General features: G+C 49.3%; 1 protein-coding gene across 6 annotated transcripts in view; it reads right to left on the bottom strand.

The window, feature by feature from the left end:
* DAGLA (diacylglycerol lipase alpha) overlaps positions 1-17,039 on the bottom strand; it is a 54,438-nt gene that overhangs the window by 12,477 nt on the left and 24,922 nt on the right. For all 6 annotated transcript variants that reach the window (XM_054275101.1, XM_054275102.1, XM_054275104.1 and 3 more), the window contains 11 exons: positions 14,781-14,919; positions 13,949-14,160; positions 11,896-11,997; positions 11,308-11,446; positions 7,969-8,056; positions 4,376-4,510; positions 3,596-3,673; positions 2,667-2,791; positions 1,567-1,723; positions 1,285-1,368; positions 1,088-1,165 (listed from right to left, as the gene is read on the bottom strand). In XM_054275101.1, the coding sequence (XP_054131076.1) occupies positions 1,088-1,165; positions 1,285-1,368; positions 1,567-1,723; positions 2,667-2,791; positions 3,596-3,673; positions 4,376-4,510; positions 7,969-8,056; positions 11,308-11,446; positions 11,896-11,997; positions 13,949-14,160; positions 14,781-14,875 (1,293 nt within the window). In that variant the 5' untranslated portion in view covers positions 14,876-14,919. The remainder of the gene's footprint in view (positions 1-1,087; positions 1,166-1,284; positions 1,369-1,566; positions 1,724-2,666; positions 2,792-3,595; positions 3,674-4,375; positions 4,511-7,968; positions 8,057-11,307; positions 11,447-11,895; positions 11,998-13,948; positions 14,161-14,780; positions 14,920-17,039) is intronic.

Raw genomic sequence — 17,039 nt, 5'->3', positions numbered from 1 at the left:
CCTGGCAGTAATCCCAAAAAAGAAATAACACAAAGGACAAATAAAAGCTCTGTCTGGAACAAAGGGAATAAACTGATAATGTTTCATGGAAGTCGCCAGTGGAGGAATATTTTCATATAAAGATCAAAAGCAAAGCCAACTTCTGCAAGGATCTATTCCTGGATTTTCACTGAATTGTGGAATTCTGGAGTGGTTTGGATTGGAAGGGACCTAAAATCCCATCCCAGTCCCATGGGCAGGGACACCTTTCCCTAATCCAGGATCCTCCAAGGTGTCCCAGCCCATGGCAGGGATTGGAACAGGATTTTTAAAGTCCCTTCCAACCCAAACCATCCCAGGATTCCCTGGTTCTATTTCCTAAAGCAGAGGGAAGAGGTTTGGTATTCCAGCAGGACACCATGAGGCAAGCTGGAGCTCCCAACTTATGGCTTCCAAGGACTTCCAAGCTCCACATCCCACCTTGAGCAACACCTCACTCCCCACAGCAGCACTTCCAGCAACTGCTCTGCTCCTTCCAACCTTCACTCTGGATTTTCCTTTCCCAGCTTGGCACTGCAGCTTTGGAAGCTGCCAAATTCCTGATCATCTTAAAAACTCAGCAGTCGTTCCTTTGCCAGCCAGGGGCAAAGGTCAGCTCTGGAATAAATGGATTTAGCCAGCCCAGAGCTGCTCACAGACACAGAGCACCCATCTAATTTCACGGATCCGAGTCCTGCCAGCATCCTTGGAGGACATTCCCATCACAGCAGAATTTTAAGCACATTCTCAGGCTTTGATTGAAAATTCCTTAAAGGTTGTTGGAAGAAAAAGTCACTTGAGTGGCTCCAGGAATTTCATTGTGGGTCTCCACGATGCCTTCCTGAATTTGGAATTCTCTAATTGCACAGAGTTTTTAATTACACGCCCAGTGATTTTAACTGCTCCTACTAATTATTTAACACCTCAAAGCCCTTTCTGTAACTTCTTTTTCAAGTAATTAAGACCATTTGAGGGCTTATAATTAAAAAGTGAAATAATTAAAAAAAAACCACGGGGTTTTGTTTGGTTTTGGGTTGGTTTGGGATCGTTTTCCCTTTGTTTTCCCCACCTTGTGTCCCAGCCACGTTCCGTGGTGCCCCTCAACCGGCAGGCGCTCCGCGTCCCCCGTCAGATCCGTCAGGGCATCCTGGAAGAAAAGCAGTCACCTTGCTTCAGGTGAGTCAAATCCAAGTCAGGATTCCAAACTGGGAAGGGCTCCAACTCTCTGGAATATCCACCAAGGAGGCCACTGCATATCCCACTTACTTTTGGGGACAGAGTCCCCCGGATGCTGATGACCACCTTCTTCTTGTCATGGTCCACAGCCACATAGAAAGGAGTTTCATAAACCTGCAAGAGATCAGGAGAGACATTCCTGTTGGATTATCCTTGAGGAAAAACAGACAGAGCACGTGACAGGATTTACGTCCAAATAACAGAATTTTTTGATGGAAATGGAAGAGAAAAAGGCTTCATTTCCCTTCTTTGTCCCAGCAGAGCTGGAAGAGGGTAAATCCCCTTGGGAAGGGGGCCTGGGGTTGTGCTTACAGCGTCGTGGCAGGAAGTGTAGACGATGTCCACAGAGGTCATGTTCTCGTCCAGGAAGTGGCGGCGGATGGCGATGGCGTTGCAGCCACAGCAATTGTCCTCCTCGATGGTGACGCCGGGAGCGTAGCGCGGCCGCGACGGGCACAGGCAGCAACACCTGCGGGCAGGAAGCACGGCTTTGAGGGGAAAAGGCTGGATTTGGAGTGGCATTCCTAGAGGAAAGGGAAAGGTGGGCCCTCCGAACCTCATCTCGATGGCAGCGAGTGCCAAGTGAAGGATAAAACCATGAAACAGCCTCAAAATCTGGGATCGGGTGCAGTTTTCCTTTTGAGCACCAGAGAGAGCTACAGTGCAGCCAGTCCCCAAGGAATCTAAGGATTGTGGGGTGGGATGGCTCCTCAAAGGATACTGTCCTTGGAAGGACAGTTTTCCAGTGCTTCAACGTGGAAAAGCCAACACTGACTGAGCTCCAGGTTTATTTATAGGAAAACAATGGGTTTAGAATCATCCCAAAATAAAAAGAGAAGCTCAGGTTGATTTTCCTTTTTTCTCTCTCATAAATAAAAGTATTCCCAAGGAATCACATTCCTCCCAACAGCCCAGGAAGTGCCAAAAGCTTGGCCCCAAATTGAATCCGGTGACAGAATTCTGGCAACTGGAAACAAACCCTTGCACCGGGGCAAAAATTCTGAGCTGGAAAAATCCAATTAATCTGAGGGAGCAAAGCCCAAGCCAGGCAAATCTTGGAGGTCTTTTAATCAGGACCCAAATGTCAACTCCCTGATTTCTGAGCTCCAAGAAGCTCTTTTTGAACTTGGTGCTGTGCCAGGTGAGTTGTCTCCGCTGGCTGTTCCATGCTCCAGAGAGGATGGAGCAGAGGACAGGCTGGTTTATGTACTAGGAACTGGAAGGGATTCAGAAAGCGTTTGGAATATGAAGCCCAGAGAGATGGAAAGTAAAAACACGAGGAGAAAAAGGCAGAAAATAAATCGAGCAGGGAGGAAGCACCACGGGGAGGAAATAAACATGGGGAAAAATGAAGAGTTTTTCTAAACGTGGGAAAACCAGGCAGGAAAAAAGGGATGAGGGTGGGCACTCACGAGCAGGATCTGGCCAGGCGGCAGAGTCCACATGTGGGTTTCCTCATGAGGTAAATGGGCCATCCATAGGCAGCCAGGGCGAAGAGCATGTAGTAACACACCTCCCGGTACCGCTGCATCTCTTGCTGGAAGACACGGCACTCCCTGAGCCTGCCATCTCCTGGAATTTCCCCCTCCATTCCCTTTTTCCATAGTTAGGCACGTGCTGAGTGCCAGCCCCCTCTCCCAGCTGCGCTGTGGTGACTGAGGAGAACGAGGTGGGGATGCCAGGCAAGAGCCACCCCCTCCCAGGGATTCCTCTGCCTGATTTCCTGAGGAATTCTCTGGGGTATCCCACCATGCTGCCAATGAAGCTGCTTCCTGCAGATTTGGAAATGAGCTCCCTAAATATCCCCCCTCCAGCAGGCCAGAGGATGCTTGGAGAGGGCCACAAAGCCAATGTGAAGCAGTTGCATCCTATAAAAGCTCAATTATTCCAATGAGCTGGATCAGGGGTTGGAGTTAAACACAGCAGGATAATCAGAGGGGAAAATCAGAGAAACATCAGGGAGAAATCAGAGGTAAACTGGAGGAAGAGCTGAAGGGGGAAATGGCAGGGGGATAATGAGGGGGTGGAAATTTGGTGGGAAAATCAAAATCAGGGATAAATCAAAATCAGGGATAAGTCAGACAAATCTAAATCAGAGATAAATTAGGGATAAACCAAAATCAGGGATGAATCAAAATCTGGAATAAATCATGGATAGAAGTGCTGACTCTCTAACAACAATATCACCTCACCAAGCCTCCAGAGATCAAGTTTTATTCCATTCTCGTGGAATTTCTTGGATTATTTCAAAGAGGGGCAGAAAGGCATAAGAGAAGCCAGTGAGGAAAAGAAAACAAGAATGACAGGTGGGTTTGGAGGATCTCATATCCCAGGGACTTACCGCATTCTTCAGATCCAGGTATTTGGTGTTCCTGGTCACTGGCATTCCAGACAGGAAAGCTAAAATGTCATTGTTTGCCTGGAAGTCACAAATACACAGAAAAATTCCTCTGTGTGACAGCAAGACAAAAATCCACTCTCAAATATCCCAACCAGGCCTCTCAAATACTTCCAATGGTTTTACTCCTCCCTGATTTGAATCCCAACTCAAGGGGGAAAAAACCCATTAAAATCAATCAATTTCCTACTGGGCTAACAATGTGCAAACCTCAGCAGCAGCTTGGAAAACTGGGAATTTCCTTCTGTAACCTGAATCCCAAATCAAGGGAAAAACTCCAATAAAATAAATCCATTTCCTACTGGCTTGACAATCTGCAAACCTCAATAGCAGCTTGGAAATTCAGGAATTTTGGAAATTTTAGCAAATATTTCCCCTGCAGATTGCTGGAGTCTTCTCCATTATCTTTATACAGTGGGAATAATCTTCCCATTCATTTCCAAGTACCTACAACCCCCTTGGAGGTGTTTTGGCATCAAGAGCACCTCCTGTATCACCTGCCTGGAGAGGATCAATCCAGATTCCAGACTTGCCTCAACACCAGCTGAGCGCTGTTTGACAGGGGAAAAACTCCTGGAAAGCTGCTGAAGTTCCCCATTATTTTTCTTTCCCACCTCAGCGAGCGAGAACAGCTCGGAGGTGAGGTGGGCAGAGCCCTGCAGCTGTTTCCCTGCAGGGAATCCCAGGGCAGCTGGCATGGCAGGGGTTGCCAGGTTTGCCCACCTCGTCCAGCACGGCGTTGCGCTTGGCGCGCTGCCGCTGCCGCAGCAGCACCAGCCCCGCGATGATGTCCGAGGGCACGATGTCCAGGTCCCGGAAAAATTCCGCAAAAAGGTAGGCGATCTCGGAGTAGGCATCCTGCAAAATCCAGGGAGAGAGGGCTTGGAGAGGGGGGAGGAGGAGTTTGGGTGTGGGAGGCCTCAAAACAGGACACAGAGTGAGAACTGGACTCGTTTCTGGAGCTCAGCCTCCCAAACAGGCGCGAGATTCCTGCAGGGAATGCCAGATCTGGACTAACCACATGATTATTGTGTCGTGTTTGTTTTCCACAGTCGCACTCGGGGGCTGGATTTGTGCCGTGTGTGGGCACCTCGACATTCAAACAGCTCACACAGGACACAGGGAAGGAAAGGGAATGGGTTTGGCCCTCTCTATTCAACAAAACAGAGAAAATGGGATGAAAACAAGCAAATCTCAATCCAGTGCTACCTCATCCTTTCTCTTCTAAAGCAGAATAAAGGCCATTCCATGAGGAAAAACCACAAATTTTGTCCTATTTAAGAGTCTCTTCAACCCTAACTTTGCCCTTGCATCCTTTTTCCCATATTTATCCCAGGCCTGAGATCCTGTTGTCCAAACTTAACCCAAACCTGAAGCCTTTCCCCAAATTTACCCCAGACCCTTTTACCCACATTTAACTTGCTTGTACTTATTCCAGACCTGGGATCCTTTTGTCCATGTTGCCTGGCTTTTCCAGGCTTAATCTGGATGACACCCAACCAAAAAGGCACGAAAAGTAAAACTGAGACACTGAATGCAGAATTCCCAGGAATGAAGGTGACCAAACCCAAAAAAGGAGGGACAGAAATGGAAGTGACCTGAGAGGGTCAAGCAAAGCCCTAGAGCAGAGGGACAAAGATATTTTGAAGAGAAATGTCCTTTTTCCACTTTTTGCTCTGTGCTGCAGGAAAAGAAAACCATGAGACCTTACAGGAGAATATTTTGGGAGGCTGGAGAGGGGCTGGAATGTGGGTCAGTGCTGACCTGTCATTACTCCAGCCTAAAGACAAGGATGATCCAGAGGCTGGAGCAACAAAACATGGAGTTGTACCCACCAATGATCCATATTTGACTCCTGCTATCCAAAACTTTTCCTACAAGAATGATGACAGCCTTACCTGAACCCTTACCCTGTGTTTTCATAGTATCCTTTATCCAGCATCAAAACCCACAAGACTGGAGTGTTGTGGAAACCCTGAGCACTCCAGGACGGGATTTCTCCTCTCCCTTCTTTGACCATCAAGACAGTAAATCCCTTCTCTTCCCTGCAGGAATGACCTACATCCTTTTATCCCTGCCAAACTCCTGGCATGTGGGATGACTTTCAGTCATTTTTCACTTCCCTACAAAAGCCAGTTAAATCCCCATTAAGAACTGGGGCTCCAGGTGCCAACTCTCTGTGCCAGCAGTGCCTTTGGAAAGCCACCGGCATTCCAACCGCAGTATCCTTGAAATCCTGACCTCATCAATCCTAGCATGGCTCCTGTGAGCTCACAAGAAATGCCAAGAGCCTCCAAAGGAAACAGGACAAACACCCATTAATCCAAAGTGGCAGCTCCAGCCCTGGATGCTGTGACAAAAAAAGGCCCTGATGGAAGTTCAGTGCATATTTTCCGCTCCAAAGGAACAGCTTTTTCTGGGAACACCTGACATTATTCCTGTTTGTCCACCTGGAGTGCTCTGCTACAAACCCTGAAGGCTCTGAGGCTTCAGACTTCACCTCACATCCTTTCCCCAAAGTCATGTCCATTCCATAAAACACTTTTCCAGCCTAGAGGACAACAATCCTCTGCTGCTACATTTTTTTTCCATGGGGTCTGGGATGGGCAGCAAAGGATTCATTTCTGATCCATTATGTGCTCATTCATTCCACACGCTGCCATGCCAGGACACAACGTCAGGGCTTGTTCCTGCAGAGAAAAGAGGCTGGAAATTGCTCAAAAGCTGGATGTAAAGTGGAAATTCAACAGCACGAGGAATGTGAGGCATTTGGAATCCACTTTTATTCCAAGCTTAACAAAAAAGAGAAGCAGTCACTACAAAATGGAAAGTTCGTTAAAAAGAACTCGAAATATTTGGAATACTTTTGCAATCCTGAATAAAATGAGAGTTGTTCAGGGCATTCAGGTGCCTGTCAGGGCTCTCTCCCAGGATGCAGAATCTACACTGTGCCCTCAGGACAGGTTCTCCAGCACCTTGGCAAGGTGACCTGGATGTGCTCTCAGGGAGAAGGGAAGAGCCTCTGCTCTGGAGCACCAAGGAAAAGCTGCTGTGGGAGCTGCCAGGGCACAAAGCTCCCTTGGTCTCAGTTTTCCAGATGGATTTCCAGATGGATTTCCCCAGCATATAAGCTGGGAGCTGTCAGGCCTGAGCTTGAACGTCCCAGAAGGACACTCCCAAGGAACATAGTGGCATTTCAGCCAGGGAAAGGGATCCTGGGAGGGGCAGCATTCTGAGACACAGTGCTGGATTTCTGCACAAGGACTGTGACAATTCCTGAAGCCTTCCACACTATGAAAGCTGCACCTGTGGACAATTCCACAGCACTCCCTAAGAAATGCTGCTAATCCAATTCATCACCTGGGAAGAAGAAACGTTCACCTGACTCTCCTTTATTTTTCCACTTTCCCTTTGGAGCTTTCCATCCCTGTCTCATTTCTCTTCCTCTCCACGTTCACATCCCTTCCAGTGTGCTCCCTTTCCCGCTGCATCCTTTTGGAGCACGAACTCTGGGCTATATTTAGTGAGGACACGGCGGCTGTGGTCGGTCCCTTGGTGTTTTCCCTGTCATTTTCCGTGCCCTTCTAACTGGAGTTAAACGTCTGGGCGGATTTTTTGGCCACTGCTGGTTTTGTTGGAATGTCCTTGATAAATCCCAGCTTTTTCCCTGAGAGGTTGTAACTAATTCAGAGCTCAGTGTCTGCAAGTACACAAATCTTCTGATTTTTATGACTTTCTCCTCCCCTTGCGAACAACTCCCTGGTTCTGCTGGCTCCTTCAGGAGTCCTCAAATCCTCAGAATTTTAACTGACTTAGTTAAATCAAAAGCAAACTTTTCAAGCTCCAAAGTTTGACTTGCCTCTCCAGCAGGTCCTCAGGAATGCTGGTGAATCCCACCCTCAGGCACAAACCTGCTCCTAGTGATTCTAAGGAAAATGGAATGATAACTTTTGGGGAAGGAGTTTCAAGGCCTTTACCCTTCCCTGCTAGAGAACAGCAAGGGAAAATCCCAATGGCAGCACATGAAAATTCCCAGTGACCTTCACGTGGATCTATGGATTAGACAGTTTTTGACTGTCAGGAGATCCAGAAAGATTTTGGTGATTCTTCCAGGTTTTTGTTTTCACATTTCCAAATTCTCCTCCTTAAGGGTGTGAGATTGATGGAAGCAACAGGAGAAAGCGCTCAGGAAGGGGCTGATAAAGGGAAATGGGACCTGCCCAGGAAGTGCTGCCAAATGTGATCCTAACCTGAGGGAAAACAGGGATTTCTCCCACTGATATTTTGATTCCCAGCAGGAGATATTTGGTACCCACCGACTGGGAGTCCTTTGTCCGTGTGCAGCACAGGAACACCTTGAGCCTGCGTGTCCAGCTGCTGGCTTGTCCCTCTTCCAAGCGGTGTCTGGGGATAAAGGGGAGAGCAGGAATGTGAGGAGAGGCAGAACATGGTGTAGGATACAACATGGAGTGGCACAGGCTGTGCTGTCCCTGGAAAAATGGGATAACGTTCTCTCAATCCTCTTTTTCCCCAGGCTGAGCCTCCTGAGCTCCCTCAGCCACCCCTGGTGCTCCAGCTCCATTCCCTTCCCTGGATATGCTCCAGAGAAGTGTGAATCCACAGGATCAAGCACTGTGTTTGGATACCTGGTATCCTGCCTGCATGGGAAGCATGGAATGAAGTTCCTGTTGCAATTTGGCAGCTGCTCCATGTGCCAGGATGTGCAACCACTCAGGAGGAAAAAGTTACCTCAGGGTGAGGGAGTGGGAATGGCACAAGAGACCCTGAGCATTTCAGACACGCAAATTTTCCCAATCACAGAATCAAGGAATGCTTTGGGTTGGAAGGGACTTTTAGGATCATTGAGTTCCACTCCCTGCCACAGAAGTAGGGACTGACTCTGTGCCAGAGTGCCAAGCTCCTTGAGGTCCACAGCTCCTCTTTTTTTTAGGGAAAGACAGATTTAATCCAGGCCAGAGGAATCCAAAATAAAACATCACTCCATTTTCTGGCAGGGTATCCCATCAGGATAAGCCCAAGCCCAGAAAGTGGTTTGCACTTGGAAGGAAAAGATACTAGCAAAGGAATATTTGCTTGAAATGGAAGGAGCAGATCCCACAGGGATCCATCAGCTCCTGCTCGAGTATCTGAAAACAGCTCTCCATAACCTTTCAGAAGAGGAATGGGAATATGAGTGGCAGCAGGGCTTTGCTCCCCCAGATTCCAAAGAACTCCAGAATTTCCCTGGCGGGGTTCAACAACCAAGTGCACTCTGGGCTGCTTTCCCTCCATCTTTTCCCAAATTCTTTCTTCCTAATTTCCACACGTTCAGTAGGAGCTCCAAAGCTCCATGGAAAAGCCTTGGCACACCAAGCCAAGCCTTTTATTGGGTTGTTTCTTTTTCCCAGCCCACACACACCACGATGCCACTGGGAAAGGAAAACCACCGTGGGACACAATCCAGCCAGGCAGAGAACTTCCTCATCTATTCCTTGGAAAGGATTTCTTTCAGCAAGAGGGAGAAGTTGGGAATGTATCCTTTGGAAACAATTGTTTGAGCAGTGAACAGTCACATTTGATGTTTGTTTTTCACATCATAGCCCACAGCGTTTGCTTGTTAACAGCTGTTAACATTCCCTTTCCAGAGGGAAAATCCATGAACAGCAGGAACAAGCTCTCCATAAATACTGCAGGCCTGGAGGGAAAAACCCAGCCAAGGGAGAAAGGCCTTCACTCAGCTTTCTGGAATCTCAAAATTCCCCACAGAGGAGAGAATTTTGGGGTTGGTTTGAATTTACTTGTGCAAGCTGTGGAGCTCGGATTTGCTTTGGAAAAATCATCAAGAATTCTGGAACGGTTTGGGATGGAAGGGAGCACAAAGCTCATCCAGTTTCAGCCCCTGCCATGGGCAGGGACAGCTCCCACTGTCCCAGATTGCTCCAAGCCCCATCCAGCCTTGGACATTTCCAGGGATGGAGTAGTCACAGCTGCTCTGGGAAAACCATTCCAATGCCTCACCACTCTCACAGGAAAGAATTTTTTTCTTTGGATGCAGTACTACATCCACAGTATCATCCTTCTTATCTTCCTGGGAATGTCCTGATTCCAAGCAGCAATCACCATGCTGGGCACTAATTCCAAATATTCCAGGCCACTGTAACACATTGGAAAGGTCAGGAGGAATATCTGACATTCCACAAAAAAACCCAGGCTCCTTCTCACAGAACTTGATGCACTATTCTTAGAAAAGACCATTTTCCCTCAAAAGGGACCTCACTCCAAGTCATTGGAATACAGAAAAATACATAAACCAAATGAAAAATGGGATATTTATGGAGTGGTTTTTGAAAGCCTCATTTTTTATCCCTCGGATCCTGATGCCCTCCAAAGCCACATTCCTCAAGGACAGTCACAAATCAAAGGAAACAAAGCCTGTTTGTGTTGTCCCCTACTGGAAAAAATCCTTCAGAAAAGTTTTGCTTGGTGAAAAAAAGCTTTTTCTCTCCCCATCTGGGGAGCTCCAAGATGGAATCAACTCTTAATTAAAAGATTCAACTGCCAACACAAATGGAATTGTTCCTTGGCCAAGACTAAATAGGAGAAACCTCAGGGCAAAAGGTTGGATTTTGGAGAGGAAAATAAAGGAAGAAAGGGGATTTGGAAGCAGATGCTGCCTCAAAGTAAGGAAAGTTTAAGCACACACTCACTGTTTCCACGGAAAACACTGCTATGGGATACAGACAAACAGGTTGTTGTGGTCAGCAGGGTCCATGAGGACCCACAAATCCAGTAATTAAGGCAGAATCCAGCTGGATTCTGCATGGCTTTGCCTCCTTTGGATGCAGGTGCCCACACACAGCACCTGACAGGGAGCTGCATCCTCCCAAAACCCCCTTCAGCAGAGCAGAATGGTTCTTGCAGCAAGGCAAGGAGGAGGGCAAGATCCTAAAAAAGTAGGACACCCTTCCAGAAACCTTGCCTTGGGAAGCTGTGGTTGCCCCATCCCTGGAAGTGTTCCAGGACAGCTTGGACAGAGCTTGGAACAACCTGGTATAGTAGAAGGTATCCCTGCCCATGGCTTAAAGGGCTTTAAGATCCCTTCCAACCCAAACCATCCTGGAATTCCCTGGCTTGAGGAGGATTTTGGGTGCCTACAGCCATAAGGACACAGCACTGGTAATGCTGAAACCCTTTATTGGTTCTTTCCTTAAATCTCTGTGTCCTTGGATAGAAGGGAAATTCAGTCTGCTGTGAAGACAGGCTGGGAGAGCTGGGAATGTTCAGCCTGGACAAGAGAAGGCTCTGGAGAGATCTTAAAGTGCCTGAAGTGGATCCAAGAGAGCTGGAGAGGGACTTTGGACAAGGGGCTGGAGGGACAGGACAATGGGAAATGGCTGCCCACTGACAGAGAGGGCAGGGACAGATGGGATATTGGGAAGTGACGCTTCCCTGTGAGGGTGGTGAGTCCCTGGAACAGATTTCCAAGAGAAGCTGTGGATGTCCCATCCTTGGAAGCATCCAAGGCCGGGCTGGAGCTACCTTTTCTAGTGGAAAGCATCCCTGCGCATGACAGGGGGTTGGAATTCCATGATCTTTAAGGTCCTTTGCACCCAAGGCACCCTGGAATTCCAGGATCTCAGGGAATGCTGCCTCACCTGAGGTTGTAGGTCCTTAGGTTGCGCTGCCGGCGCTTGGTGGCGCGGAGCTTGACGAAGGTGCGTCCCGTGGGATCAAAGACACACAGCACAGTGATGCACACACTCAGGATCACCACCCAGTTGCACACCACCATTCCTGAAAAAAAAAAACAAACAAAACAGGAGTCACGTGCTCTGGCTCTTACTTCCCACCCCAAAAGGAAATCCTCTGGAAAGGCTTTTAAGCCACAGCTGGATGAGTCTTCCGGCTGTTTTATGGGGCCATTAAATGCTCCCTGAGTATCCGGGGCTGCACCATTAACATCATCCCCACCAGGAGACTGGGAAAGGCTTCCAGGAAAACAGTAAAACCATTCTGAAGGGCAAGAGCAGAATTTACAGACTGCCCTTCCCTGGGAACACAGATCCCTGCCCGAGCGCCGGCAGCACAGGCGGATGAATGGAACGACTGTTCCAAGCAATAAACAGGAAAACAAGCCCCACATTGACAGCTCCCAGCCACTTCCCAGAGTCAATCGGCACAGGGGAATGAAGGATGCCCGCCAATCCGTCGGAATGCTCCCAGGCCACATTCCAGCTCCGTACCCAGGGTGACACTCTTGGCTGTGATGTCGTTGCAGGAGGTGTAGTACTGTGTCAGCCACACGATGCCCACGATGGCGTACACGAACTCAATCACCAGGATCGCTGGAAAAAATGGGAACAGCACGGATGACAGCAGCCTCTTCCCTAAGGATGAGCTCCTCTTTCCCATTTTCTCACAAGGAATAGGTATAAAAACGCTTTGGAAGGGGATGTGTAAGGAGATGAGCCTAAAGTGTGACATGTTCCAAACGGCTCCAAAAAAATGGGATCGTGGAGGGGTCAGCGCCCTTGGTTGTGTCACAGGTATGAATCAGAGATCCAGACCTTCCTCCCACGCTGCTGGAAAGACTCCCTGAGGCAGCAGGAATGACAGGACCCAAACCTTAACTACCTCAGACAGCTGGCCTGACTCACGGATCCAAAATATGCGAGTGTGTGGATCCAGGATTAATCCTGCTCACTATGCTTAGCAAACATTCTCAGCACCTTTGCAGCCCTTCCCATAACAGTTCCAAGGAGACAGCGCCTAAGGAGCTCCTCAGTTTTGCATGTGACTGACAGCAAACTAGAAACTGGGGATTAACAGTGCTTCCCTGGAACAACAAAAGCTGGGAAACTGCTCTGAAGTGCCCATCCTCCCACTTTCTCCCCAGAATTCCAAAGGACACGTGGGCAATCAGGTGTGGAGAAGGTGAATACCTTGCTTGGGATTGCTTAAATTTTGGTGGAGCTGAGACTAAATCCAGCCTGGCTTATCCCACTCACCCTCCTTATCTCCTGCTGGCACAGAATCTATCCATAAGTGGCTTTGCTAAAGACGTGGAAAGACCAGTTCCAGGAGACAGAGCTTTCCTGGGCAAGGAATCAGGGCTGGGACTGGTTCCTGATAAACCCAATTTATGCCTGAGTTAGGTTTTGCTTTCCTTGGCTCCTCTCCCCTTTGCCTGCTGCAGGACAGGAGCAGCAGGTGCAGGGATGAGACATTCCCAGGTTCACATTAGAGTTAATTCCCTAAATTCCTCTGCATTAAACAGCACATGCTTAAATTGGGATAGTCACATGGACCTTGCCCACGCACTGGTCACGCTCCCACTTCCATCAGCACAACTGATCAACCACCAGGAGCAAAATACCCAGGAAAAAGGGAATACAAGACCCAAAATCCAGAGGAAATCCCACTCCTGAGCACACAGAGAGTTTAAGGAAAGAAGAAGGGATGTTCTGGGGGGGCAGGAAAACCTTTCTTTGGACTCTCCCTACCTCCTTTGCCCCACTCAGTCTGGTTTTAACACAAACTGCCAGGCTCTCCATGCTTCCCTAGGGAGACTGGCTGGGAAGCTGGAGAGGGAGATTTGTTTGCTGTTTGCGTTAATGACTTGCACTGAGCATTCCAAGTCTTCCAGACTGAGCTTTCAAGCAAGGTTATCCTTATTTTAGTGGATTCTGCAGGAAAACAACCCGGCAAAAAGCAGGGATGCAAATGGATGATTTGTTTGGAATGGATTTGGCTCTGAATCCCCCAAGATTTTTCTCTTAAAACCTTTCATTTGGCACAGAAAAATCTGATTAAATTTCTGTACCTGGAAGGCAACAGAATCCAGGGAAAACAAGCTAAAAGGGAATGAGGGATCAAGGAATAACTCTCTTCCCTGCTCTAGTTTTTGGAGAGGGAACAAGAGGAATTGCTTATAGGAAGATAAAGGGAGTGAGCAGGTAGAAAACCTCTTTTGCTCCCAGTGCCTGGAGGGATGAATCAGGTGAGTCAAGAGGCAACACCTCAGGGTCAGAACCTTTGGGATGTATGCCTCTATCCTTGGAAAACATAGGGGGGGGGAAAGAGAGACAGAAGGGGAGCAGATTCCATGAGGGAAAAGGAGGCTATTTGGGACATCGCCCGCCAGTGTGACAGCCGTGACAAGGCGCAGCCTATGGATTCATCGGGATGCACGGCACATCCTGGCAGCCATCTGGCCGTGCCAGAGGAGCCCCACTAGGCAGGGAGAGGAGGCTCCAGGGCAGAGCACGGGGAAGCACGGAGGCTCCGGCCGCTTACCCAGTCGCACATAGAGGACGTACTGCATGGAGTCCCGCGGCTCCGTGTACAGGATGCTCCCGCGCATGCTGAGCCAGATGATGGCCAGCTCGGCGATCATGCAGCTCAGCAGGATCCCCAGGTAGCCCCGGCCGTGGTCCACCAGGTTCAGGGAGCACGTCTCGTTGGGATTGTACACCAGCCCGAAGAGCACCACCGAGAGGATCACAAACCTGCCGGGCAGGAAAGCCAAGGAAACCACAGAATATCCCACAGCTCCTTACATTATTCTTCATTTGGGTCCCAAACCCCCACAAGCCATCCAGAGGCCCTGCTACCCCCAGCAGAATCATTTCATCCATGCCACATTATCCCGTGGGATTTGCCACTCCAGAGAAGTTGTGGCTGCCACATCCCTTGGAAGTGTTCAAGGGCAAGTTGGACGGGGTTTGGAGCAACCTAGGATGTGGGAGCCATCCCTGCCCATGGCAGGGGGTTGGGATTGGATGGTCTTTGAGGCCTCTTCCAGCCCAAACCATTCCAGAATTCCATGCCTGTTTTTCCTGAGCTTCTGTAGAGAAACACGACCCTAAATTCTAGTGGAGAATCTTGGGCAGCACAGGAGGATAACAAAAAGCTCTGGTCAGACTCTTTGGAACTAGGCTAGAACTTGGAACAGAGCTTAGCTGGAAAACGGGAACAGAAGCTGGAAAAATGTTGGTGTTCATCAGGAATGTCCCAACCAAACTTTCTGGCCCCATGTAGAAGCGCAGGGAGAATTTCCAGCCATGCCAGAAATAGCCAGAAGAATTCCTGGGTGAATTCCAAGCATCCTTGTGCCCTTCTCACTTACCAGGTGGTGTGAAGGAGGAAGAGGAAGACGGCTGGCAGAACCAGGTCATCGCTGCCCACAGACCAGCGCCGGCGGAACACGACAATCCCTGGCATGGCTGGCAGGTCCCGGGAAGTTCAGCAGGCACAGCACTCACCTCCTGGAAAAGAATGGAAGCAAAGCTGCTGCTGAGCCTCTCCAGCCCCCTCTGGAGAGCCCCACAACCTGAGAGCCAACCTGGTTTATCCCAGAGCTGCTTCCTTCCAGCACCAGGGGGCATGGCATGCTCGGGAAGGAGGGCTGGGATTTGAAGGAGTGGGAAGCATTAGGTGACGCCAGTGTGTAACTCATCCAGATCCACTTCATGGGATTACCTGGAATCCTGTTAGGCTGTGATGGTGAGCAGCCACTGTGGGATTTGGGACAGGTCATCCTGGCCTCAAATCTCTGGAAAACCCTGTTACTGTGTTTTTCCATGCACAAACCTGCTGCCAGGCTGTTGTTGTCCAACAATTCTCCCTCCCACACTTGGCTCAGGAAGTCAAAATATCCATTAGCAGCCAGTGACAGCATCTGGGGAACTATAGACTGGCTCCCAACAGCACTTTCAGTGAGGATATTGGCTCCTAGGAGATCTCCCCATGGACCAGCAGGAGCATCCTGCCAGCTCCACATCTCCGTCGCATCCGCACCGGCCCTGACAGGCACAACCAATTCCAAGGTGGAAGACTGAGGAGCTGCTGTTCCTCCCTGGGTTTTGTTTGTGCTCCTATTTTTAGGGCTTCCCAAACCCTTTGGAAAATAGAAACAGGAGTGTTGCAAAGTCACGAGACTGCACAGGGCGCTCCAGCCTCCTCCAGCACAGCCATCCCACTCCATCCCAGCTGGCCATACTCCAAACTGCTCCAGAGGGACTCTGGCAGCACACCTTATCCCATTCCTGCCTTCCTGGCTCAACACATGACCCATTACCAGGAACTCTCCTTGGTTTTGCCAAATCCAGGATGGTGTCTTTGCACTCTTTCCACAGACACCAGGGATTTCTGGATTGGAGGATTAGTCCTGTCCCTCTTTCCGTGCCCTAATCCCTGTCCCACTTCTTACCTGTGCTACCAGGGAACGCTCCACCTCACTTGTGCCACTCTGCTCCAAGCTCTCCCAGTTGATCCATCTCAGTTCCCAACTCCTCCAACCTCCCAATTCCCACATCCATGCACTGCTGCTGGAGTGCTCCACCCATGGCCTGTGGTGGCCATGCTGTTCCAAAGCTGCACTTGCAAATCCCTAAGTGCTCTTGGATTTTTGCCTCTGGGAACCCAACAGCAGACAACTAAGTGTCCTCATCCATTACTTACAACAGGATTTCTGACAGCATTCCCAAGGGAATATTACCTGCAATACTTCCTGTACCAGGCAAAAAAAACCCCACACTTGGATATGATGCCCCTAATTTAGTGCTGTGGGTAAAACAAATTAGAAAGGAGAGGACATCCATAGAATTCCAGCATAGCTTGGATAGAAAGGGAGCTTGAAGATGATCCAGTTCCACCTCCCTGTCATGGATTGGGACAGTTCCCACCAGTCCAGGTTGCTCATGATTTAAACTAAGTTGAACCCTCCAGATAACACAAATGTTGGGTTTGAGACAGCCCATGGCACCAATTCCTGCCCTGTCCCACTAAATCCACCCCAGCAGTCAGGTGTGGTTACCCCACCACTTCCCAGAATATTCCAAATCCAGAGTCTCCTCTCCTGTGGCAACACCCACAGCCACTGGGATGGATCTTCCAACCCATTTCAGCCACCCATTACTGAAAACCAACACAATCCCCTCAAATTCCAGGAGATTCCATAGTTAACAGGCCGCTTCCAGCTTGTCACTCAGTTGAAAGAAATGCTCCACTCCACAAACAAAGCAAATGCGAAATTCCAACGCCATTTGGATTCCCACTTCCTCAGCACAGAATAATCAGAGCACTGGGTACATTCCAGCTCTACCTTCACTCCTCTGGCCATCTGGAGACTGCCTGCCAGCCCCATCGTGCCTGTCATTCACCACCCAGGATAGCTGGGATATCACAAACCCTGGATACACCTCCAGCACCGTCCAGTCCAGCTCCGTTCCCGTCATCCCTCGGCTGTGTCCCACCAACGCGCCTTCCGGAACTCTTCCACCCCTCCAGTTGGGCTCTCCCAGTTCCCAGCACCCTCTCCCAGTTCGAGAAGCAGGATATCGACGACAGCAACAAATATCCAGTGTGGATTCCTTATCCACGGCAA

Source organism: Melozone crissalis, unplaced genomic scaffold (genome assembly GCF_028551555.1).
Source record: "Melozone crissalis strain CALT ecotype California unplaced genomic scaffold, PUWL_Pcris_2 ptg000018l_1, whole genome shotgun sequence".
NCBI classification, from domain to species: Eukaryota; Metazoa; Chordata; class Aves; order Passeriformes; family Passerellidae; genus Melozone; species Melozone crissalis.
Note: the sequence above shows the minus strand (reverse complement) of the source record. Positions and strands in the feature narration are given on the sequence as shown.